Source organism: Dreissena polymorpha, chromosome 1, assembly GCF_020536995.1.
Source record: "Dreissena polymorpha isolate Duluth1 chromosome 1, UMN_Dpol_1.0, whole genome shotgun sequence".
NCBI classification, from domain to species: domain Eukaryota; kingdom Metazoa; phylum Mollusca; class Bivalvia; order Myida; family Dreissenidae; genus Dreissena; species Dreissena polymorpha.
In genome coordinates, this window is record NC_068355.1 from 70,236,265 (window position 1) to 70,263,837 (window position 27,573).

Sequence of the window (27,573 nt, forward strand, 5' to 3'; positions counted from 1 at the left end):
TTTTTAGTGCATCCATCTTTGTTTGCATAACATCTGCCATAAATTAAAGAGACAATAATTGGTATACTGGAGGGTATCAGGAACGGGGTAGTGTATTTATTATTTTATCTGGCAGTTTGCACGGGTGTAAATACACCCAGTTTTATCTTTTGATGAAGAAAAATGACATATTATTCACACTTAAGCGTCTTGCAATTTAGACAACCTAACATGCGGTATGTTCAAATGACCAATCAATTTAATTGTTATATCCATACATTGAATGCACGATTATCTAACCAGAATTTAATTGCTCAAATATTAACCAATTACATTTGCTTGAAATACTAAACAATTAATATGCGGTCGCGAACGTTCACTCTAACTCGCCATACATGTATTTTCTAGATATGTCTACAATTTATATTCTAAAAACTATTAGGTTAAGAAATTCACAATGTCACCCTCTCGTGTTTGGAATTATTTTACGCGCTGAATTGACAAGACAAAGGCTATATGCAATTTATGTAGTTCTGGAGTCCGACATAAAAAATTGCGAAAACAAAAAAACCCACATTATCTAAGGGAGGTAACCAAACATTGCATTGGCATAAATCCAAATTACGGTGTAATGTTTATCGGCAACGTGCCTAATATGTTATAACAAGAGATGTGTTCGTCAGAAACACAGTGCCCCCTATTGTGCCGCTTTGAAAAAAATAAATTGTTTTTGTTTTTTTGACCTTTGACCTTGAAGGATGACCTTGACCTTGAACTTCCACCACTCAAAATGTGCAGCTTCATGAGATACACATGCATGCCAAATATCAAGTTGCTATCTTCAATATTGAAAAAGTTATGGCCATATATTTGACATTTGACCTTTAAGGATAACCTTGACCTTCACCTTTCACCACTCAAAATGTTCAGCTCCATGAGATACACATGCATGCCAAATATCAAGTTGCTATCTTCAATAGTGAAAAAGTTATGGCCAATGTTAAAGTTTTTGGACGGACGGACAGACACCAAATATTAGACATTTGACCTTGAAGGATGACCTTGACCTTCACCTTTCACCACTCAAAATGTGCAGCTCCGTGAGATGCACATGCATGCCAAATATCAAGTTGCTATCTTCAATATTGAAAAAGTTATGGCCGATGTTTAAGTTTTCGGACGGACAGACACCATATATTTGACATTTGACCTTGAAGGATGACCTTGACCTTTCACCACTCAAAATGTTCAGCTCCATGAGATACACATGCATGCCAAACATCAAGTTGCTATCTTCAATAGTGAAAAAGTTATGGCCAATGTTAAAGTTTTTTTCGGACAGACTGACCGACATACCGACTGACGGACAGTTCAACTGCTATATGCCACCCTACCGGGGGCATAAAAATTAAAAGTATTATGCGAAAAAATAGAACTCAATAATCAATTATTGTTCTTTAAAAATAAAACTCTTATCCCCTTTCAAAAGCTGCATATACACAACGACTATAAGTGTTATGCGTGGGAATCAGGAACTTTACTTTGCTACGGACAGGCGTTAGTTCGGACATTTTAGTATAAGGCTTAAAATCGAATATTCGAATAATGACAACCGAATATTCGAATATCATTTTCAGTATTTTTTGCTATCCCTACAGAATATACAAGCTAAAAAAAAGCTTGAAAAGCATCTTCCAATAACAATACAAATTGTGTTTGATTTAGCAATTATTCACTAAATTTAAAAGCGATTCACAAGGTCCTTTGATTTTCCATACAATTCTCAAGTAAGGCAGCAGCATTTTCAATGTAAGAAGACATGTGTCCCTAGGACAAGGATGCACTCGCACTTTTCTTTTGTTCACAAAATGTTTATGACTGAATGTGACTTTTGACCTCTAAGAGTGACATTGACATTTGAGATAGGAAGACAGATGTTACACAAAACATGCCGTTTCCTCATGATGGTCATTAAGATTCACGAAGAAAGAAAAAGTAGCAGACTGCTGATGCTGATCTTAATCCACTAAGTGTGACCTTGATCGGTAAGGTAGGGAATATTTTACTTGTGACACTGTCGTCTTATTGATGTTTACAAGTGGCCGAAGATACTTTAATAACGTCCCTTAAATAATGGCAAAGCTTTAACTCAGCCCAGAATTTTTAAGCCGTCAAATGACAATATTTGACCTATGAGCTGACCTTGACATTTGAGGTCCCAAGATGTTACAGGCCACACGTGATTTTATGGAAACAAACATTTGTGCCATGTTATTTTAAAAAACATCAATATATGGCAAAATAATTGCTAAGATCATATGCTTTTCGAACAGATATCATTACTTCTGAACAAGTCGAGATCTGCTCAATATCTAAAGACAATGCGACCTTCAATGAATACCAAAAAACTATTTGCTAACTGTGCAAACAGGTACAAAACATTTAAATGAGATAAAACACTCAGGAGTGTTTGGCTTTCTTTGATGCAGGTGTTACAGACGAGCTCTCACTGTCCAACTTTCGCTTTGTTCCTGGTTTCACAAATCCTTTGTTTTCTAAGTGGCTCCTTTTTGTCTGTGTCTTTTGCCTCAACCTTCGCAGTCGTAAGCTGATTCTTGTGGTCAGACTCTTACTTGAGTGGACCTTCTTTGCTGTTCGAACAGCATCTACTGAGCTAGAATTGTTCAAGTTCTTAACATCCTTGCACTTTTGCAGATTGGTCCGCAAATTTAAATGCCCTTTGCTGAATTGCACAACAGAGGAGTACATGTTCTCCAAACCTTTCATTTTGATAACGGTTGGCTGCTTGGATGGAATTGATGGCTTTACATTATCATAAGTGCACTTGCTGGGTTGTAGACATTTTTGTTGATTCGAGTTACTAGGACTACTAGAAATGTTCTGTTCACTCGAGGGCCCTGCCTGTGTTCTTGACTTACCTATTGTAGATACATGCGACTCTTTCTGTAGTTTCTTAAGGGTAACTGGACTTGGACTCAGGGATACAGATTTATGAGGCGACTGTCGTGTAGCCATGCGAGTAGGACTCGTATCCTCTTTGGTGACTGGTGATTGCACAGATGGGGATGTGGTTTTCATTGTTGCTGACTTGCTGTGTTTTGCCTCATTATGTTTACTTGAGTTTAGTTGAGAAGCTTCACTGTCATTTAGCAACTGTATGCTATCATCCAGGAATTTGTTCACAGGAGATTGAGCAGGGGCTGAGTGCCTACCTTCAGATACCCCACCTTTACCCTTCACAGTATATGATATCACAGGTACAAGCTCATCCTTCACTGGCACCTTTTTGGGGCTACCAATTGTCAAGGTTTCTTGGGCTGTCAACAGTTCAGCTGCCTTGGCATTGTTGATGCGTTTTTCTGCTATCTCCTTCATTCTCTCCTCCCGTTTCTTTCGCAGTATGGACAGTTTGCGTGGTCCCAGTGGGTCTATGAGGACAACAATGGCACTGGTGTTATCGGCTTTCATTAAACGCATTCGCCACTTTGCAAGGGCTGCCTGCACAAGACGCTCAGCTGGATTTATCCAGTATGAAAGTGGAACAGTCTGAAAAAAGAAATTTTCTTATTACAACACATATCAGATATTCCTATTCACCTGAAGGTGCAAATACACAAATCATACCCCGCCCCCACCCGTACTACACTCAGAACAAAAGGGCCATGATGGGCCTGAAGCACTCACCTTAGTTCGAGGTAAACCAATTGTTCAAGACTTGACCTGGTTAAATAGTTTTAAGCCAAAGTTGAACCTTATTCAAACATGCAGTGATTCTTTTCCACTTTATATTTTACAGCCTGTGCATTTTCTATTGGGGTAAAAATTGTGATAGATCATGAAATTGGTGATAAAATGAATATTAATATCATCAATAATAAAAGATTGTGCATTTTTAATTGCTTTCTAAAATTTAAATTATTTTATGAAGTGCTAAAGAATTAAATTGCTAAATAATAAACTCAATCAACCAATTATTGTGTTTACTGGACAAGTTTGGTATATTTTTTGGAAATTTTGGTCAGAGTTTAAGGAAAAAAAGTTACTCTTTGCCATTTAGAAAAAGACATTTTTTTGGCAATTGGTTAACAGCCAGTAAGGGGATGTTATTTTGGGCAAAAAATCCATGGCCTACATATTGACAAGACCAAGACATAATGACCAGAATTGATTTATGCACTGTGAATTTGACTTGTAGAATGGCAAAATGGTGTTTCTAAAATTTGACTTGGTGATCTTGATTTAGGACATCAGTGACCCTGATTTGTACTCAGTTTATAAATGTCAAGATAAACATTCTATTTTCGATCACTGGATTAGTATAGCAGATGTTTACGATACAACTCCAGAGCTCCAGATAAGGGTCGTATTTTCGTAATTACGAATTGTTTTCAAGTCCGTTACGTATTTATTTTAAAATCTTGTCGTACCATTAAGAATTACAAAATCAAGTTACGAATATTATTTTTACATCGGTTCGTATCGATTTCTATTGAGTTCTTTTCGCGTATTAAAGATCTTTGCGGTGCTTATATAGAATGGTTATCGGGTTTGTTTAACAAAGCGCATTTTTTTCCAATAAAAGCGGCGTATACAGTCTATCTGTCAAAAAACAATGGCGGCGCCCAGAAAGTGTCCTAAAAAACTGCAAAGCGTCCAAAAACACGCTTTTAACATATTGTACGCAAAGTGAGCCGAAGTTAAATGTTTAGAAAGACATTATAGAAAATATCTTATACGATGTTGTATGTTCAGTTGCCGACACAGTCGGAAAAGCTAAACAAAAACGCGACACGACGGGTCCAAACTTAAACACACAAAAAAACATTGAACGAGTGGAAGGGACAAGTCCCGTGGCTAATCGTTGAAAAGATTGAAGGGGAGACCCGTTTTAAATGTGAAATAGGTAAAAATTCATCTAAGGCATGCAATCTAAACACAGTTTGGGCATATGAAGGTATTGGAAAAATAAAATTGTATAATACTGAAAAGACACTGTTGAACTCGTATAAATAAAGTTGCTAGTGTGTTTATTTTGATTTTTTTGCATGAAAATAACCATTATTATTTATTTTTAGGTCATTCAGAAAAAATAAGAATTATTTTCCAAAACTTAGTAGTAACGTTAAGAATAAAATTTCAGAGTTAAGAATTCTTTTTGAAAATCTGGTAGTAATTTAAGAATTTCACAAAACCTTATCTGGAGCTCTGAACTCTATATAAATCATGTGAACACAGGGGAAATATTTTTACAAACTGTATACCAGTAACGACAAAGATTTAAACTCTGTTAGTATTTTTATTATTTTTAGAAGCCTTGTTTAAGACCTTTCTTGTACATTCTTATACATTCTCTGTATTTATAAAGTTAACTTGTATGTTCATCAATTCAGAGTCCTGCAGGTTATACTGAATTTTTACAGATCATTATCAGACAAGCTGCCTTTTATGCATACTGAATTGGTAATGTGTATAAATGTAACAACAACATTGGTGGTTTCGCCAAATGATAAAACTATGGACAAATTGATTAAAAAAAACAAGAGATGTGTTCGTCAGATACACAATGCCCTCTATTGCGCCGCTTTGAAATCATTATTATTTTTTTACCTTTGACCTTGAAGGATGACCTTGACCTTGAACTTCCACCACTCAAAATATGCAGCTCCATGAGATACACATGCATGCCAAATATCAAGTTGCTATCTTTAATAGTGAAAAAGTTATGGCCAATGTTAAAGTTTTTGGACGGACGGACAGACGCCATATATTAGACATTTGACCTTGAAGGATGACCTTGACCTTGAAGGATGACCTTTACCTTCACCACTCAAAATGTGCAGCTCCGTGAGATGCACATGCATGCCAAATATCAAGTTGCTATCTTCAATATTGAAAAAGTTATGGCCAATGTTAAAGTTTTCGGACGGACAGACGCCATATATTTGACATTTGACCTTGACCTTTCACCACTCAAAATGTTCAGCTTCATGAGATACACATGCATGCCAAATATCAAATAACTATCTTCAATAGTGAAAAAGTGATGGCCAATGTTAAAGTTTTTGGACGGATTGACAGAAGCCATATATTAGACATTTGACCTTGAAGGATGACCTTGACCTTCACCTTTCACCACTCAAAATGTGCAGCTCCATGAGATGCACATGCATGCTAAATATCAAGTTGCTATCTTCAATATTGAACAAGGGCTGTTTGTAAAACATGCATGCCCCCCATATGGGCTGTCCGTTGTAGTGGCAGCCATTGTGTGAATACGATTTTTGTCAATGTGACCTTGACCTTTGACCTAGCGACCTGAAAATCAATAGGGGTCATCTGCGGGTCACGATCAATTTACCTATGAAGTGTCATGATCCTAGGCAAAAGCGTTCTTGAGTTATCATCCGAAAATCATTTTACTATTTCGGGTCACCGTGACCTTGACCTTGTGACCTCAAAATCAATAGGGGTCATCTGCAAGTCATGATCAATCTACCTATGAAGTTTCATGATCCTAGGCGTATGCGTTCTTGAGTTATCATCCGAAAACCATTTTACTGTTTCAGGTCACCGTGACCTTGACCTTTGACCTAGTGACCTCAAAATCAATAGGGGTCATCTGCGAGTCATGATCAATCTACCCATGAAGTTTCATGATCCTAGGCGCATGCGTTCTTGAGTTATCATTCAAAAACCATTTTACTATTTTTGGTCACCGTGACCTTGACCTTTGACCTAGTGACCTAAAAATCAATAGGGTTCATCTGCAAGTCATGATCAATCTACCCATGAAGTTTCATGATCCTAGGCATATGCGTTCTTGAGTTATCATCCGGAAACCATTTTACTATTTCGGGTCACCGTGACCTTGTCCTTTGACCTAGTGACCTCAAAATCAATAGGGGTCATCTGCAAGTCATGATCAATCTACCCATGAAGTTTCATGATCATAGGCATATGCGTTCTTGAGTTATCATTCAAAAACCATTTTACTATTTCTGGTCACCGTGACCTTTGACCTAGTGACCTCAAAATCAATAGGGGTCATCTGCGAGTCATGATCAATGTACCTATGAAGTTTCATGATCCTAGGCCCAAGCGTTCTTGAGTTATCGTCTGACAACCAAGTGGTGGACGGACCGACAGACCGACATGAGCAAAGCAATATACCCCCTCTTCTTCGAAGGGGGGCATAAAAAGTTATGGCCATTAAAGTTTTCGGACGGACTGACGTACACACATACTGACTGACGGACAGTTCAACTGCTATATACCACCCTACCGGGGGCATAAAAACAACTTAAGTCATTCAATGAGAATGCAATACCGCTCCAGCAGCTGGAGTTTCACTTCGTTATACTTTATTCTGAAGATTGCAATTTCATAGAAGATTTTTAAGTTATTTACCAGTATTAAGTCAATATAAATCATGTTACCTCATTTTTACGCTATGTACCTGATTTGAACAAGTAAATTTTTTCCTTCTTTATAAAGTACCTGTAAAAAGCACTTTCCCAATTGAGAAAGATCTACAAAATTCGCAATTGCTGTCCGAGAAATTTCCAAAAGGAAAGAAAATTTTGCTATCAAAGGTTTTCACTTCTAATTGGTAGGGTACAGATACTTTTTTGGGCAAAAAAATCACTTATTTAACATTTGTAGAGGACTACTAGATTATTATTACACCTAATAATAAAACTTGTGGCTGCTGTTATAGAGGAAAATAATATTGAAAATCTTTGTTAAGCTCTAGTGAACTACACATGCAGTGGACTGCAATGATTTGAACAGCTTTGAAATAGGTTAACCAAAGAGTAATTCCATTGAAGCTAAGTGACATCCCTTTGTGGCTTACATGGTTGAAAACATACAGCTGACAAAGGTGGATTTCTACCCATCATTTTAGCTCACCATGAGAACATTGTGCTTCAGTGTGCTAAAAAGATCTACGCACCGGGAACCAACCAATGTGTTTTTAACATATCAGAGGAAATAGACATATTTTTGTGTATGTATGCCATTAGCTTAAATTTCTGACAAAATAAATTATGTAAACAAAAAGCATTTTCAGTCCAGGCAGCCTCTTTGCTATTTTTTTTCCACATATTATTTTCATCAGAACATGAACAACTCACCGGATCATTGATAACCTTGTGCTCAAACTGACTCTCAAGGTCAAACACCGTGTTGACGGACTCATCGGCAGATAGCATATTCCAAAGTCCATCTGAGCCAATCACGAGGCACTTGTCAAACTCTGGGTTTAGCTTGTGCACCGACACATCTGGCTCTGGGGACACAACAAACTCTTCCTTCAGGTAATTATAGCTCCATAGATCACCTGCAACATAGAAGTGTCAGGTAATTATAGCTCCACAGATCACCTGCAACATAGCAGTGTCAGGTAATTATAGCTCCACAAGTCGACCGCAGCATAGAAGAGTCAGGTTATTATAGCTCCACAGATCACCTGCAACATAGTTGTGTAAGACAACTATAGCTCCATAGATCACCTTCAACATACTAGTAGTGTCAGGTAATTATATCTCCACAGATGACCTACATCAAAGTAGTGTCAGGTAATGTAAGCTCCAGATTATAGTAGTGTCAGGAAATAAAAGCTCCACAGATCACCTGCAACATAGTAGTGTCAGAAAATAAAAGCTCCACAGATCACCTGAAACATAGTAGTGTCAGGTAATTATAGCTCCAAAGATAACCTGCGACATAGTAGTGTCAGGTAATTATAGCTCCACAGATCACCTGCAACAAAGCAGTGTCAGGTAATTATAGCTCCATAGATAACCTGCAACATAGAAGTGTCAGGTAATTATAGCTCCACAGATCACCTGCAACATAGCAGTGTCAGGTAATTATAGCTCCATAGATAACCTGTAACATAGAAGTGTCAGGTAATTATAGCTCCACAGATCACCTGCAACATAGCAGTGTCAGGTAATTATAGCTCCACAGATCACCTGCAACATAGTAGTGTCAGGTAATTATAGCTCCACAGATCACCTGCAACATAGTAGTATCAGGTAATTATAGCTCTACAGATCTGATCACATCATGTAACATAGTTATGTCAGGTAATTACAGCTCTACAGATCACCTGCAACATAGTAGTATCAAGTTATAATAGCTCTACAGATCACCTGCAACATAGCAGTGTCAAGGTATAATAGCTCCACAGATCAACTGCAACATAGAAGTGTCAGGTAATTATAGCTCCACAGATCACCTGCAACATATTAGTGTCAGGTAATTATAGCTCCACAAATCACCTGCAACATTGTAGTGTCAGGTAATTATAGCTCCACAGATCACCTGCAACATAGTTGTGTCAGACAACTATAGCTCCATAGATCACCTTCAACATAGTAGTGTCAGGTAATTATATCTCCACAGATGACCTACATCAAAGTAGTGTCAGGTAATGTAAGCTCCAGATTATAGTAGTGTCAGAAAATAAAAGCTCCACAGATCACCTGCAACATAGTAGTGTCAGAAAATAAAAGCTCCACAGATCACCTGCAACATAGAAGTGTCAGGTAATTATAGCTCCACAGATCACCAGCTAGGATTTGAAAAGGGCAGGGGGATGCTATTATAATTATTTTGTTGGAAACCAATTGGGATTTTTTTACTGTAATTGGGAAATTTGTAGTTTTTCCTAATTGGTAAAGAGCCGTTTTCCGGTACTTAAAGATATATAGAGAAGGAAAACAATCGCTGAAGCATCGGCATGTATCAGTGTGCACCAGAATATGCTACGTAAGTACCTTGTGTGTCATAATTGTGACACATGCTGGATGAGCCACTCAATACTGAGAGTTAGGCCAAAGTAATTTCTCCAAGCTCTTTAAACAAACAAGGCAATAATATTTTTGGCCAACCAACCACAAGACAGTTTATTATACTTTAAATCAACCTGCACTTAACTAAAATAAATACTCCAGACACAAGTCATTACCAAGCGATCGTGCCACTGCCAAAAAAGGTATTTTGTCAATGGGTGTGCTTCGCCTTACGGGCCCTTTATGATCTGTTCTGGGTCGGTTCCAGACAACTCTCTGTACACCTGACTTGGCTACCACCTGTCCCCCACTTAGCTCTATACGCTGCAGTTCTGCTGGATCATCAGGTTTGTGATCCTTAAATTAAAGTTCAGAACATGCAAACACAGGGCTCATACAGAAATTTCCAAACACTATTTAAGCACTTTTAAATCGATGTTCAATGCAAAATGTTAAATCCAAGCCCTTGTGATCTTTGAAGAATTTAGAAAAATGTCTTCATGACATACTTGTACAACGACTCATAATACATTAGGTTTGGCTTAAATTGGACATCATATATCATTCAACTATCCGATTGTTTAGATTTTTTTTAAAGACAAATTTATGTTGTGCTATTATTATTCAAAAGCCCGCTTTTGTTTTTGCTCAAATGGAAAAAGTACCGGTACCAGTCCATTTGGAAAATTTGCCTTATGAAGTCTTAATATTGGGAAATTTTATATTTAGTTCGTTTTAAGCCGTAGAGCTACATGTACATGTTAATAGGGATTTTAACTTAATTTTGCATTTTGTTTAAATAAACAACAAGATGTGTTTGTGAAACACAATGTCCCCCTATATGATGTTTGACCTTGAAGGATGACCTTGACCCCTATATGATGTTTGACCTTGAAGGATGACCTTGACCCTTCACCACTCAAAATGTGCAGCTCCATGAGATACACATGCATTTCAAATATAAAATTGCTAGCTTCAATATTGCAGAAGTGACATTACATGAGCAATTTTGACCCATATATTTGACCTTGAAGGATGACCTTGACCTTTCACCACTCAAAATGTGCAGCTCCATGAGATACACATGCATGCCAAATATCAAGTGTCTATCTTCAATATTGCAAAAGTATTCATAAAATAAGCGATTTGGGCCACATATATTTGACCTCTGACCTTGAAGGATGACCTTGACCTTTCACCACTCAAAATGTGCAGCTCCATGAGATACACATGCATGCCAAATATCAAGTTGCTATCTTCAATATTGCAAAAGTACTCATAAAATGAGCGATTTTGGCCACATATATTTGACATCTGACCTTGAAGGATGACCTTGACCTTTCACCAATCAAAATGTGCAGCTCCATGAGATACACATGCATGCCAAATATCAAGTTGCTATCTTGAATATTGAAATACTGCAAAAGTGTACATTAAATGACCGATTTTGACCCATATATTTGACCTTGAAGGATGACCTTGACCTTTCACCACTCAAAATGTGCAGCTCCATGAGATACATATGCATGCCAAATATCAAGTTGCTATCTTCAATATTGCAAAAGTTATTGCAAATGTTAAAGTTGGCGCAAACCAACCAACCAACCAACAGACCAACCAACAGACAGGGCAAAAACAATATGTCCCTCACTACTATAGTGGGGGACATAAAAATTTGGAGCTAACATTCAATTTGGATTTGTTTTGACAGCAATTGGGAAATTTATAGTTTTTTGTTGAAGTTTCATTGGAAAAGTGCTGTTTTCTGGTTCTTTATTAAGAAGGAAAAAAATCACTGCATGCACAATTCAAACATCAATTAAATAGAATAAAACTATTAATGCACCTTTGTGAGCATTGTAGCGCTTCTACCAATGGGGTCATAGCTTGACTTTGGATATTTTTTACCAAGAACAATTGCCGAGTCTCCAACATGGCCAACATACAACTTTGAGTTCTTGATAATTGCAATGCTGGCTGTTGTCCCTGCTGTGCTGGGTAAACCACTTCCTGTGCGAGGCCACTTATCTGTAATTAATGTAACATGTCAAGACTTGACTTATCAAAATATCATTTATTACCCGTTAGTGTTGGACAAAGTCTCTAGTTTCTGATTTAGGAATCATAAAGATCTAGATTGCAGGGCTTTTTCTGTTTAGGAAGAGGTCATAATCTATTGATTTGGCGAATAACTATGGATTAGATAGCTGATTTAAGGACGAGCTTTTTTTTCTCCAAATTTGAGACTGCCAAAATGAATTATGCAGGGATTACAATAGACGTAGAATCCTGCGTTTTGACGCAAGCAAATTAAAAATGACTCGTTTTTGACGCAACCCTTTTTTGACGCATCGAAAATTTGACAAGTGCGTCAGTCAGTTAACATCTCGAGTTCCATGGTAATAAATCCGACTGTGCTCCTAATTGAAATTAATGTTTCAGTATTTGAAACTCGGTCTATACTCGAGGGAATACCCCAGGCGTGGTTTATCTTATCTCATCTCCTCCAATACACATGTCATCTTCTAAATAGTGCGTGCACACTAACTGGGTAATTAGCCACAGTGATTACGTGATAACTGATTGACCATCCGAAAATTGCAGTTTTTTTTGCAGACTTGCAGATGGCACCGTTCAAGTAAGTCCGCAAAAGTAATTAAAGAAAAACACATGAACAAGTATGATATTAAAGTCAAAGTCCTAAATAAAGTTGCAAGGGTAGATCTAATAATGGGAAATGTCTTCAACTGGGACCGGGAAACAATGTCAATATTGTGATTTCAATTTCATGATGAATGGGTTGACGATCTAGATCTGCTACAGTATTGGAAGGGAAAGGTGCGGCAGCTGCCGATTGTCTACATTCACTTTCACAATAATCAGACAGTATTAATCGATGTTGATTACATGTACCTCCGAATCCTGCTGGGTTTCAATGGTTTTTGATGATTCATTCTTAAAAAATGCGTCAACGCAATTAATATTTTCTGAGTCCGAACGTTTTATTTTGTTTGTGTAAGAACGCCAATTGTGAGACTTTTCAGTTTTAACGTTTATATCTTGGCTTTCACATAACCCGGATGAAAATTCGACTGGTTTCCGGTAGTTAATTGACGAAACACCCTTCTCGCGCAAGACCAGAATCCAGTAAAATAGTCACATGATTAATACGATTAGTTGCCCGGTTTCCATGACGTAATTTAAGAGCTTTATATAGAATCACAGAGATTCCCAGATTTAAGTGTTCGTCGGGAGAGAGAGAGAGAGAGAGATCGTTGTACATGGTACAAATTGGATAAGTGTCGACTTCCCAAAAGAAAAAAAAATTCTTTGAGGGTAAAATATTATATTTTGGTGAAAAATTATATTTTTGGAGGGGAAATGGTTTTTTTAGGGGAAAAATTCTGGTAGGGGAAGACGCCGAATATCGGCGTCACTTCCTTAGTAAAAAAAAACCCTGAAAAGACTTAAATGTTTTAAAAGGAAGTAGATTTTAATGTACCAATTCATTAAAATATGTTGTGTTTTTTATCATGGTATTGTTATTTAATAAGGCAATATAACTTTTAAAGATATTATGTTAGCATATTTTTATCTAAAAAAATGAATAATACAGACAAAAACACAATTAACGCGCTTCAAAATTGACCCCAGCATTTTTCAATTTGACTCCTCAAAATTTAAGTCCAAGGGTCATTGACTCCTGGTTTTTAAAATCTATTGAAATCCATGTTATGCATGCTTGTATGGACAGGCAGTGAAAGTGTGCAGCAAGTCTGGGACTCAAATCTTGACATCTCACCAGCAAGCAGAGCGCTCTAGTGAGTAAGCTTACCAAACTACAGTCAATCTTGTATTAAGAGACCACTCAAGGGAGTAATCAAAAGTGGTCTCTTAATAAAATGGTCTTTAAATAAAAAAAGGCCATTCTGGAAGAATGCTTACCCTCAATTTTAATCTATATGAAGGATAATCTCTTTTGTCAACAATGATTTTAACTTTTATAATAAAATGAATATAAACACGATACATAAACAACATCTTACTTATAATGTGTTTTATTTTTTTCATTTATTATAAATTATCATTTATTATAAATGAATTGTGTGTACATATTTATTTGCAAAAACAACATAGACAAGGAAATATTTTTTGCGTTTTTTTTTCACCTGACACATTATTTTCCACGTCTTCAAGCACCTAAGCTTTACGCTTAAGAATGTTCTGAATTTGAGTTTTGCCAACTCATCTGCAATTTTACATCCAAAACCAGAATTTTCTCGTTCAATGTTAACACTTTTCGTTTTGACATTTTAATTTCTGCATGTACATGTACGCTTAAGGAAATCTGACTTGATTATGATACATAATGAGCTGAAAAAAATAAAACACGTCAATTGAAAACAAACAAACAGACCTGATTGGAAAATTTATTAAGTAAATGACAATGTGATTGGCTAACAAATATCTGCTAATTAGCATAATTACAAATTGGTAATGTACGGATTTCGACAGATATTGCCGATTAAAAGTTTATTTTCCGCACTCTTCAGGAAATGTTTGTCGCGTACAGTGCATTGTTTCTGCACCTGTTATCTATACTCGAGAAAAATCGGCGTTGTCTCTTAACGTTCCACATCGTAAACTATTTAAGGTGTAGACTGTGCGCAATACGTTCCCCTATTATTCAACTCAATAAATTAATATGCATTCTACAACAATACCGGTCAGAACCGGTCAACGAGAAAAAGCATAATCATAATGGTTGGTGTGAAAACAAAGCAGAGGTGTAACAGTACATCTTATTGGCTTAGATAAACAATTAACACGGATTTGTCCCTGAAAGATCAATAGATTAACCACATTTACCTTCTAGTGGTCGCTCAATTCAAGATTCGGACATAAAAATACAAAAAAAATCAGCGGTCGCTGGTCGCGTAGGACAAAAGTCGCTTAATACAATATCATTATATAGCGAAAAAGCTCCGTGGGATTTCAAAATAATTGCATAAGACAAAGGTCGCTTAATACAAGTGGTCGCATCCACAAGATTGACTGTACTTACATATCTAATCACCAATCTTACTTGAGCTACAGTGACATTCTCGGACTCCCATGCAAACTTGGATTTCATGCTTGAACTCCAGTCACATGGAACAGTGTATCACTGAATCGGACAAACTCACTGGCAGGTTCAATGGATAACCACATGCGCCAGGGCCCCAGCGCCCGCACACTACTTTGGGCGAAGGGGAATTTTTTTTAAATGGGAGAATTTTTATAAAAAACAACAACTGTGTATATTTCTTTATATGTGACTTTCTATAGGACAGGAAGGTGGACTTTTACTTAATCTAATGACTATTAACAGTTATCTAATTTAAATGTGGGTCGGTAGGTAGGCTTTTTTTCTTACCACAACACTTAATTGAATATTTAACTCAATGAGATTATTTTCAGGTATCAGCAGTGTGAAATGCAGAACTAACTTTCAGATATAGTTCTTAATAAGATGTTTGATCCAGATCATCGTCGGTTACCCACGACTAATTAATTCCGTTACTCTCCAGCATTAGCTAATGCTGGAGAGTAACGGAATGAATTAGTCGTGGGCAGTGTTCGACACTAACTAATCAGAGTAAGGAGTCCTTTGGACTCCCTACTTTAAAAATTTAGGAGTCCGAACAGACTTCAGGGAGTCCAAAAATCAAATACTTTGTATATACATTATTGTTCGGGTTATTACACATGTTAATCCATGAAATGTTTAATTCTCTTTCATGTTTGATTTCAGATCGAAGTTCAAAGCAACTGCTGTTCAATAATTGTTATCATATGTTATCTTTCATTGAAACATTATTTAACCCATTTCAATACAAGTAAGTTAATTATTGTAAGGTTTAAACAATATACATTTGTTAATGATGCATATATATGTATGCTTGCTTGTTAACATTGGGATTAGGGTTAAAAAACCATAATCGGATAATTATGTTATGTTAGTGTCATAGTTAATGATTCATATCTAACGGGTGTAACAGTCCTATTTTTTTCATTGCTTTATATATTTTTTCTCCATAACATTTATAAGAAATTATTAATTAAAACAAGGGACAAAATTGTCACAAAACCAGGTTTTCATTGTGAAAAAAAAAATCTGATAAAGGGAGAAAACTCAAACTGAACTTTTGAAATGAACAAACAAAATTAACCCCCTTTGTAAGTTTTTTTTTTTTTAAATCTATTTTTAGTCGTGGCGACCTTGACATTGGAGATATTGACGTGATTCTTTCGTGCGACACACCGTCCCATGATGGTGAACAAATGTGCCAAATGATTTTAAAATCTCACAATGAATGACATAGTTATGGCCAGGACAAGCTCATTTATGGCCATTTTTGACCTTTGAAGTCGAAGTGTGACCTTGACCGTGGAGATATCGACGTAATTATTTCGCGCGACACACCGTTTAATGATGGTGAACAAATGTGCCAAATGATTTTAAAATCTGACAATGAACGACATAGTTATGGCCCGGACAAGCTTGTTCCGCCAGCCCGCCAGCCAGCCCGCCCGCATTCGCCAATCTAATAACCAGTTTTTTCCTTCGGAAAACCTGGTTAACAATAATGCGATTCAGAATAAAGTATTACCAGTCATTACTGACCACATCGGCAAAGAGTTGCATTCCCACATTTTAATCACTTTTGTCAAAACATCAAAGTCTACAGGCAGTCTAGGCATATTTTCAAAATGCCCAACACTAATTCCAGTTTTGTCCGGATTTTCTATTTAATATGTGTAAAGTACAATACCTGTTTTAATAATACCTTATCTTAAAGACTGTAACGATAAAGATACAGCGTGTTTAATTTGAAATTAATTTAGATGAAATGTCAATTAAACAATATTCGGCATATAATTTTTTTAAAATTAACTACGAAACTTTTAACCATAATTAAAAGATCGCCATGTTCTCTGCGCTTTAAAGTGTGTATACGAAAATCAATACACCCTCGCTTTCCATGCGGATGATGTGACGTTGTACATGCAGCACAATTTTCGCGCGCTTTTTATCAGAACAAAGGATCAAAATGAAATACATGAGCACTGTTGATTTGAAAATATGGGCTGTCCGTTGTAGTGGCAGCCATTGTGTGAATACGATTTTTGTTACTGTGACATGACCTTTGACCTAGTGACCTGAAAATCAATAGGGGTCATCTGCGAGTCACGATCAATGTACCTATGAAGTGTCATGATCCTAGGCAAAAGCGTTCTTGAGTTATCATCCGAAAATCATTTTACTATTTCGGGTCACCTTGACCTTTGACCTTGTGACCTCAAAATCAATAGGGGTAATCAGCAAGCCATGATCAATCTACCTATGAAGTTTCATGATCCTAGGCCTATGCGTTCTTGAGTTATCCCAAAACCATTTTACTATTTCGGGTCACCGTGACCTTGACCTTTGACCAAGTGACCTCAAAATCAATAGGGGTCATCTGCGAGTCATGATCAATCTACCCATGAATTTCATGATCCTAGGCGTATGCGTTCTTGAGTTATCATCCGGAAACCATTTTACTATTTCGGGTCACTGTGACCTTGACCTTTGACCTAGTGACCTCAAAATCAATAGAGGTTATCTGCAAGTCATGATCAATCTACCCATGAAGTTTCATGATCCTAGGCCCAAGCGTTCTTGAGTTATCATTCAAAAACCATTTTACTATTTCTGGTCACCGTGACCTTGACCTTTGACATAGTGACCTCAAAATCAATAGGGGTCAACTGCGAGTCATGATCAATGTACCTATGAAGTTTCATGATCCTAGGCCCAAGCGTTCTTGAGTTATCGTCTGACAACCACCTGGTGGACGGACAGACCGACAGACCGACATGAGCAAAGCAATATACCCCTTCTTCTTCGAAGGGGGGCATAAAAAGTATTTGTTAACGTCGCGTTAACATTAAAATTCGGAAGTGTGTTTCGGAATAAATTTTGTATTATGCTCATTGGATAATTCAACAAAACAGTCACAGTTGTGTAATGATTTCAATGATAATTTGTTAAAACGCTTTACGAAAAATGTTTTTTAGTATAATGCATGAAAAGCACAATTTCCACGAGGATTACACCCGGTTGTCATCATCAGTCTCTTAAGTACCTGGCAACGATTTTATCGTGGCGGAATACACTGTAGGTATAGATAAGTGTGGTAGGTATAACAAAGTCAACAAACTGCAATAAACCTCATAAATAATCAATTGATAGTGACATGTGGTTATTCAAGCATTTTCTTTCTTCAGTTATTTTTGTCCATGAAACGTGCATTATGCAAACAATTTCGGGTATTGTGATGATTTTTTTAGTGATAAGAGACTGTTCGGCGAAAGCTAGTTTAATTTAGCAAAAATGGCAGAGAGAAAAAACGGTCACGATTGAGTAGATTCGGTGTTCTAGAGTTCCCTTTTTACTACACGCAAAGACTGTGACAGGGAAACAAATAAATAAATCAGATTTATTTTTTTGTCGATGTGTTCCAGCAAAATGATGAGTGACATGTTTTCCGATGTGCAAAAGTTCGGACATTCCGATCTCGAAATATGAAAAAGGAAATCAATGGATATTTTTATAATTGAAAGATGATTTTCAAGGAGTCCAACGGACTGCCTTGAAACAAAAACAAGGAGTCAGAGTCCCATTTCCAGGAGTCTCGGACTCCTGGACTCCCGTTAGTGTCGAACACTGGTGGGTAACCGACGATGGATCCAGATGGTCTTCATCTGTAAATTATTGTACAAATAAATATTCTTTGAAAACAAAAGACTGCATTTTGAATAAAGCATTTATTGACTAGAATCAGTGTCCGACAAATCCATTGCCCGGAGCCCGGGGGCTACCGAAATTTTTCATCGGGCTACTGAAATTTTCCAGCTGACGCCCGCCGGGCTACTATAAATCTATAAGACCGGTAGCCCGGTTTATTGACAGACATACATAGAATAAACACGCTGACCATGTGTTTGTACACTGTGTATTGCTTATAATCCGATAACAAAGTGCAATCAATTATCTAATCAGTCACCGATCTCTTGCGGTAATGTCTTAAACAGTAACAGTGTATTTTAATCATCCAATCAGAATCAACATTTGTCGTCTGCTAATAATATAATGAGAGCCAGTTGGATAGTTGGCGCACATGATGCAACATCATTTCGCAGTTTGATATTCTTTGTTCACCGCAACAATGAGTAATGGCGACAACGTTTTTGATGTCGTTAAATATCCAAGGACGCCAAACATTAAATAAATCAAACCGAAACCGAAAATGAATATTAATGACAACTTTGTGAACGCGGTTAACACCTGCTAATTAGTTTGCATTGTCAATTAATAATTGGATTAATCGACTGTTAATCAATAATCCCATAGGCATATATGCCCTATTTATATTTTTAAAACCAAATTATGGATGGGTAATATAGACGATAAGAGTCATAAACACAAACGTTTGAAATTTTCTAAAGTGTCAAATGAATTTCGGCATATGGTTCTATTTAAAGATACATGTATGATGAAATAAGCTCCCAATCAGGACCGTTGTATTGCAACATGCGTAAATAACCTGCCACGGTTTACACGCGTTATGTACAGCTATTTTAGGTTACAAAATTCTACATTTAAGAAATGAATTTCTTTGTCCTGATAAAAAGCGCGCGAAAATTGGCGTGGGTGTATTTATTTGTAAATAAAAATTTCGTAGCGGGTACAACATTGAGATCATTTAATTTCCATTAAAAGTTTCGTTGTGAATTTCAACTAAAGTACCGGGGTATCTCGCGAATTATTTGGCATTGACATTTTCTCTTAATAAAATATCATGTTAACACGCTTTATCGTTACCGTTACGCTGTATCAGTTCCTTCAATATTGAAACAATTATTTATTGTATACTGACTGCTGCACACAAGTGTCGTAACATACGGATGCAATACGTAAATTCGGACAGTACCTAAAGTTGGACACAAGTAAATAAATGATTTAATACTCTTGATTTCTTGAAACTCGGTATCTGTTGTTAAAAAGGGCAATTGCATTGATTAACACCATACGAGTCAATCGTATTGATCATCTAAACGCTTTATTTACGTTTACGACTTAACGTGCTGTCCGAATTTAAGTACACATACATGTGCACATACATGTAATATCTACATGTAGTATATGATTTTCTTTGGTACATTTACATTTAAGTACACGGTGCCTGTACTGTAACATTAATTTACGATATTGACTGTGTACATCAGACTACTTGCTGTTTAATGTATATGTATGTATACATATTATGGATATGTAAATGAAGAAATAAAATAAAGATGAAAACCTGCCTCTTATCATTTTGTAGGAAAATTTTATGGGCTACCAAATATTTTTATTGGTAGCCCAGTGGGCTACCTGAAAAATAAGAAATTTGTTGGACACTGCTAGAATAAATGTAAATGAAACAAAACATTATTAAAAATAACAGTTCTGAACGATTCATATGCTTCTCAATTGCGTAAATTTCGGACATAAAATTCGGACGCGGATTTAGTAACAGAAAAAGCTTTGTCTTTATCTGTAAATTACTGTACAAACAAGGGCTGTTTGTAAAACATGCATGCCCCCCATATGGGCTGTCCGTTGTAGTGGCAGCCATTGTGTGAATATGTTTTTGTCACTGTGACCTTGACCTTTGACCTAGTGACCTGAAAATCAATAGGGGTCATCTGCGAGTCACGATCAATGTACCTATGAAGTGTCATGATCCTAGGCAAAAGCGCTCTTGAGTTATCATCCGAAAATCATTTTATAATTTCGGGTCACCGTGACCTTGACCATTGACCTTGTGACCTCAAAATCAATAGGGGTCATCTGCGAGTGATGGTCAATCTACCTATGAAGTTTCATGATCCTAGGCGTATGCGTTCTTGAGTTATCATCTGAAAACAATTTTACTATTTCGGGTCACCGTGACCTTGACCTTTGACCTAGTGACCTCAAAATCAATAGGGGTCATCTGCGAGTCATGATCAATATAGCTATGAAGTTTCATGATCATAGGCCCAAGCGTTCTTGAGTTATCATCTGACAACCACCTGGTGGACGGACCGACAGACCGACATGAGCAAAGCAATATACCCACTCTTCTTCGAAGGGGGGCATAATAAATATTCTTTCAAAACTGAGACTGCATTTTGAATAAAGCATTTATTGATTAGAAAAAATGTCAACGAAACAAAACATTTACAAAAATTACAGTTCTGAACGATTCAGATGCTTTCCGCAGTTGCATTGGTGGTTAAAAAAGTGGGTTGGACGGGTAACCCTACCGTGATATATTGGAGTCAATTTTCAACTATAAATCAGCAGGCTGTCAAGTGACCTTTTTTCAAAAAGTAGGAAAAAATAGGAACTACTTTTGCAAGAAAAGTAGGAAAAAAGTAGGAAAAAGTAGGCACTTTTCCCTCAAAAGTAGGAATACATAATACTTATTTTTTAGACACAGGTCCAGGAAACATAGCTTGAAACAGAGCAGGAGTGCCATCACATGTTCTGTATGGATACCCACTTGAAGCTACCTTAAGGGCCCAGAAGATTTCAGCCTTTTGTACCTGTTCCTTGTGTGATGGGTGTACTTGCATACAGATAGATTTATCCCCACAACCCTGAGAGCTGCTTGGCTTTTGTGCACTTCCAAACAAACGCTTTTGTGAATTATCATGCATGTATTTCATGTTTTCCTTGTGTTTTTATCCATCTGCATGACTTATAAGTTGATAAGCACCAGAATTACTACAAGATGGACTTCATTCAGACAGTACAATATCTTGCAAACTCATTGCCGGTATCTCTCTTGCACCATGATCCCAGTGTTTTTCCACTGTTGTCCAACTTCTCCATCCATGAAGGGTTAAACTTTGTTTTCCCACTAGGAATTTTAGCACTTATAGTGTATCTATGATAATTAAGTTTCAAGCAAAGCTACCCTGATAAAGAAGTATACATGTAATTAGATGCTGTTCATTTTGGTGTATCATCAAATAAGTGGTTAGAGGTCTTCTGTGTATCGATATAAAAATGGTAATTATATTGTGCATGTTATATCCTTAAGCAGAAGACCAAATTTATTTAGTGATACACCAACTTGTTGTACAAGATTAATACTAGTATATAAAGCAGTGTAAATGCTCTGCTACAGCTACATTGTGAAACCTTTAAATTGACAATAGGGTGCAGTTATAATGACTTAAGTTACATTCTAAATGACTGGTCATTGCAGAGCAGATTATGCAACTGGAGATAGGACCTTATCACCTGACATCTTTTATGACAGCATTGATTGGGCAATGAAACAGTTGCACTACATTGTTTATTCCAGTTTCAAATAATGGCTTTTACATTATTGATGACTTTGCGGGAGTGTAATAATGCCGTTTAATAATTTTAATACTTCGCTTTAACACCTTGAAGTTACCTCACTAGCTATGGCATCATTAGACAAGAATTGTGTTTGTCCGAAACACAATGCCCACTATTGTGCAGCTTTGAAATAAAATTTCAATATATCATTTGGAAGGTTTAGAAATTATCTCCCTTTTAAAGCTTATTACATCCCTTAGATTGTATTTTTTAACTTTTGACCTTGAAGGATGACCTTCACCTTTCACCACTAAAAATGTGCAGCTTCATGAGATACACATGCATGCCAAATATCAAGTTGCTATCTTCAATATTGCAAAAGTTATGGCCCATATTAAAGTTTTCGGACGGACACACACACACAGACAGACAGACAAACGGACTGACAGTACAACTGCAATATGCCACCCTACCGGGAGCATAAAAATGTATCAGGGCATTTAGGCTCTGTGCATTTATCTTTAATTACTAAACATGATGTACTTATGATATCAATAGAACATCATATCCGTTGTCATGTAATATAGAATTTATTACATTATATTTGTAAATGATGAAAACTCGGCAAAGCATCAGTTTTATCTTTTTTCCAATAACTTGTGTAATAAATTCCATATTATATAACCACTCATACAATACATGTATCTCTCTATATCTCTACATTCCAAACAGCAATATCATGTAAACATGCATAAGGTTTGGTCAAATTGTTGTCAATGGAAACAAAATAAAACTGGAATAAACAATGGGTTCCCTCAGCTCTTGCATCACTGGGAACTGTGTAAGGTAGTGATGTCTGCAGTGTACAAATGCTAAGGAAGTAAACAAGGCACTATTGTTACTTCAAAAAAAACTTGTCAATAATTTTAAAAGTTACATAAGAAATAAATATTTATGCTCCTGAAGAGGTGCTAGCAGACAGTCAGCATGGGTTGTCAGGTCTCATCTAGATGAATGCACATTAACAGGGATACAGTCATGCCATAGATTCATTCATCCTGCAAGTTTACTAAATAAACTCTTTAAAAAAAAAAAAAATCTCCATTGAAAATGAAAAAGTAGGAATAGTAGGAAGATTTGGTAAAAAAATAGGAAAAAGTAGGATCCTGATGAAAAAGTAGGAAAAAGTATGACCGCTTGACAGCCTGAATCAGCAATTTTTTTTATTTTATTTTTTTTACATTTTCTGAGGGGAAAAAATTCAGTTTTGGGAAAAAAAACAACACTTTTCAGGTGGGGACCTGCAGATTTGATAGATTGAGGGCCCTGGGCCTGCACTGTATCCAGGTGTAGAAAAGTTCCCAGCGAGTCAGGAACTTAAACCCTGAGACCGACCTCTTTACACATCTAATCACTAATGCCTCTTTAGTTCCATACGGTACCGTTACACTAGCAATGTGTTTTTGTGATAGCAAGATCTATTCTAGTAAATATTATTGCAAGTTTGCTGACCGCATTAGGGACAACTTGTGTGAACACACGCTGATTTAATCCTGCGTTATTTGATGTCAATTTTTTTTTCAAATAGGTTGAAAATTGATGGAGTAGTGAGCTTTGGAAATGGGCTGTTGTGCCGAGGTAACAATGTCAGTGGTCATACATTTAGTCAGAAATTATGTTTTTGTCATTTTTGTTTAGTTTTGTCAGGGGTTTTTTTAAGAAAAAGGGGAAGACGCTGGACGCTGGGTAAAAGGGGAAAATCTAGCGCGAAAGAGACATATTTGGGGAAAAAATAAAAACTGTTCATTTCAATGTCTATAACTCACCTACAGACTTCAGTTGTTTTTTTTATAAAAAGAGGCAGGTCTCTGACCTTTTTGTTCTTAAACAAATGAACAAGTATGATATTAAAGTCAAAGTCCTAAATAAAGTTGCAGGTGTAGATCTAATAATGGGAAATGTTTTCAACTGTGGCCGGGGAACGATGTCAATATTATGATTTCAATTTCATGATGAATGGGTTGACGATTTAGATCTGTTACAGTATTGGAAGGGAAAGGTGCGGCTGCTGCCGATTGTCTACTTTCACTTTCACAATAATCCGACAGTATTAATCGATGTTGATTACATGTACCTCCGAATCCTGCTGGGTTTCAACGGTTTTTGATGATTCATTCTTAAAAAATGCGTCAATGCAATTAATATTTTCCGAGTCCGAACGTTTTATTTTGTTCGTGTATGAACGCCAATTGTGAGACTTTTTTCTGTTTTAACGTTTATATCTTGGCTTTCACATAACCCGGATGAAAATTCGACTGGTTTCCGGTAATTAATTGACGAAACACCCTTCTCGCGCAAGACCGGAATCCAGTAAAATAGTCACATGATTAATACGATAAGTTGCCCGGTTTCCATGACGTAATTTAAGAGCTATATATAGAATCACTGGGATTCCCAGATTTGAGCGTTCGTCGGGAGAGAGAGCGAGATCGTTGTACATGGTACAAATTGGATAAGTGTCGACTTCCTAAAACAAAAAGAACATTTCTTTGAGGGTAAAATATTATATTTTGGTGAAAGACTATATTTTTGGAGGGGAAAAGGTATTTTTTAGGGGAAAAATTCTGGTTGGGGAAGACGCCGAATATCGGCGTCACTTTCTTAGTAAAAAAAACCCCTGTTTGTAATTGTGTATAACAAATGGACAAGCTTGCGGGATTTATATTTATAAACTCATAATCGTATCCATCATAAATTTCAGAATATATTTTGTTCTAGTACGAGTCGACCATAAAACATGTACAAATTGACCAGCACCCTTTGGGTAAGGAGTAGCCGCTTGCTGGGCATAGCATTAGGAGGAGGCTTGCAGTTAATGCCAGTAGCCTGAAACTTACTTGTATGTGTACTTTATAAAGCAGAAAAGTGCTGTTATAATGGTTTCTTGTCACTTATCAGTGCTAACATATCAACAGGGTATTTAAATCCTTAAGCTTTGAATTATATTTCTTCAAAAATTTTAAATAATTATTCTCATTAGTTTGAATACATAACCCTCTATCTTTGTAAACAAACATTCTAGTAGTTCTGGCTACCATAACTTTAAATGTCGCTTTTTATGATTTTTGACTGGCGCGACTTTATAGTTATGGACCAACCCCATTAGGAAAGTCAACCAGAAATTCCCGAAAAGTTGACAGTTAACAAAGACCGGTCCAAAACAGCTTTTAAATGCAGTTATTAGCCCAAATCAACCACTTGATTGGAAAGATTGACATTTTTCACATTTAACTGATATATTCTTTCACAAAATACTATCTTAAACATTTAAAATTTCTCTATTCTGCTTTTACATATCGAGAAAAACAGCGATGTGACAGACTTGCATGAAATGCGAATCTCCCGAGATTTCACGGTCATATGACGTTATTTCTATTTTTAGTTACATACCATGTGCTCAAGTGTTTTCAAATTCAAAATGACATTTCCCGGTATTTTAGATTATTCTGGCTTGTTTTGTAAACAAATTGTAGTGTAAATACAAACTCAAAGTAAATATTATTTAAAACAACCTGATTCACACTGAAATAAGTCTGATAATCCACCAGACATAAGTTGTTTATCACAAATAATAGATTTCAGAAAACGAAAGTAATGTTTACAATTTCAGCAAAATATGTCAAGGTCGATCCGAAAGTATCCAAATGAAAACTCGTCACGTGACAAAGCGACAATGGCGTCAAAATTGTGAATTTCAGACTGATGAGAGTTATTTTCATATATTGTAAGATGCATTCGAAACATTTGAACCTTAAAATAATCCCCGATGCAGTAATTTATATTTATTCACCAATATATGTAGAAATGTATCCAAGAATATGTGCTTTCTTTGATTTATAGCGTGACATAAATATGTTATGACTCTGGTTGACTTTCGATACGGGGTTAGCTTCAGCGTACAGGTCTGTCAATACTATATAAACTGTACGCTGAAGTTTCTTTAGCTAACATTCTAGTGGATAATAAAAGTAGGTCATAGACTCGATTTGGATTCAAACAAACTGAACGTTGCAAATGACGCGGGAGGTCTCAATGCAAACCAAAAAATTATGAAAAAAGTGAATAACACGTGATTCTAAAGTTTTTAAAACGTGCATAATTCCAATTTAAGCCACTGTGCCTGATCAAATAGCTAGTGCGGACTGCATAGTGCGAAGCGAAGCAATTGAACCTCTTATCATCGTCATCTTACCAAGTTCTTTCCACATCCCATAGTGTGTATCTAGAAATGCTGATTTGATTGCGTACAATATATCTTCGTCATTATCGCTCCAAAAGCAATCATATTTAGTGATTTCATCGAGTAAATAGTCACGAGCATATTTGGAAGCTTCACCACCGCCATGTCCATCGAATATTCCAAAGTAAGCGAATTCAAAACCTCCTTCTTCATTTTTAACAAATCGAATGGCGTGTCTGTCTTCCATATAACGTCGGCCACCTTGGTTACTGTCTTCGGTGACCCTTAAATTCATGCCAATTCGATAACTCGACATTTTGATTTTGAGTTTTCATCCGCCACTTTTTACGTTGAGGGAAAACTCAGAGTTGCTAACAAAACGATTTCTGATTGGTTTGTATTGATGACCCATTTGAACTATTTTTAAAGAATCATTTATGCAATTTATTTTTAACGAATTTTATTTTGAACCAAAATAACAGGTGAACTATTTAACACGTATATTATTTATTTAAGACAAATTTAAGCGCGGTTTTATGTAAGAAATTATTTAAATAATGCCCATAACCGTATGCAGGGGTGGAAGGGGAGGGGGGGGGGGGGTGGAGGGAGGTTGCGTGAGGGAAATCCCCTCATGAATGTTAAACGTTTTGAATTCGTTTCTTTTCAATGTGAATTTTAATGCTTTAAGAAAGCATATTTTGTGATATTAATTTATGGACTATAACAAGTAAGTCATCACCTTCCTGAAGTCTAAAGCTTTAAACATTTGTGTGAAATTCCAATGCTTATTGCTTTAGATTTCAGAAATGTATGATGGCTGATGAATAAGGAAAGCAAACTTTGAAAATAAGACACCTTTATTAAGAAATGAATCATGAAGGATGTGTGGCATATAGCCATTATGGTATTGTTCATCTGAATTTAACCCTCCTCAAACGTTTCAACGCGAATTCCTAATAAAATGTTTATCATATACTACACTACACATTTTTACTTTCACCAACAACAACATAAATAAACCACCACAACTTCGACATAAGATTTGAATTAGACATTTTCTCTATCAGTATTAAATAATTCTTTTCCGGGTGTTTTTATGCAACGCTTGCAGATATTGAGCT

General features: G+C 36.4%; 2 protein-coding genes across 2 annotated transcripts in view; both read right to left on the reverse strand.

Annotated features, from left to right (window-relative positions):
- LOC127834414 (coiled-coil domain-containing protein 86-like) overlaps positions 1–9,994 on the reverse strand; it is a 31,345-nt gene extending 21,351 nt beyond the window's left edge. Inside the window, exon 1 of the mRNA XM_052360249.1 lies at positions 9,985–9,994. The gene's annotated coding sequence lies outside the window, so the exon portion shown is untranslated. The remainder of the gene's footprint in view (positions 1–9,984) is intronic.
- On the reverse strand, positions 847–26,822 carry LOC127834283 (protein phosphatase 1D-like). The gene is made up of 5 exons (XM_052359998.1): positions 26,462–26,822; positions 11,647–11,828; positions 9,977–10,157; positions 8,136–8,341; positions 847–3,546 (listed from the first exon to the last, which is right to left on the reverse strand). The coding sequence occupies exons 1-5, from the start codon at positions 26,763–26,765 to the stop codon at positions 2,440–2,442; spliced, it is 1,980 nt and encodes a 659-aa protein (XP_052215958.1). The 5' UTR covers positions 26,766–26,822; the 3' UTR covers positions 847–2,439.
- Positions 26,823–27,573: the final 751 nt, after the last annotated feature.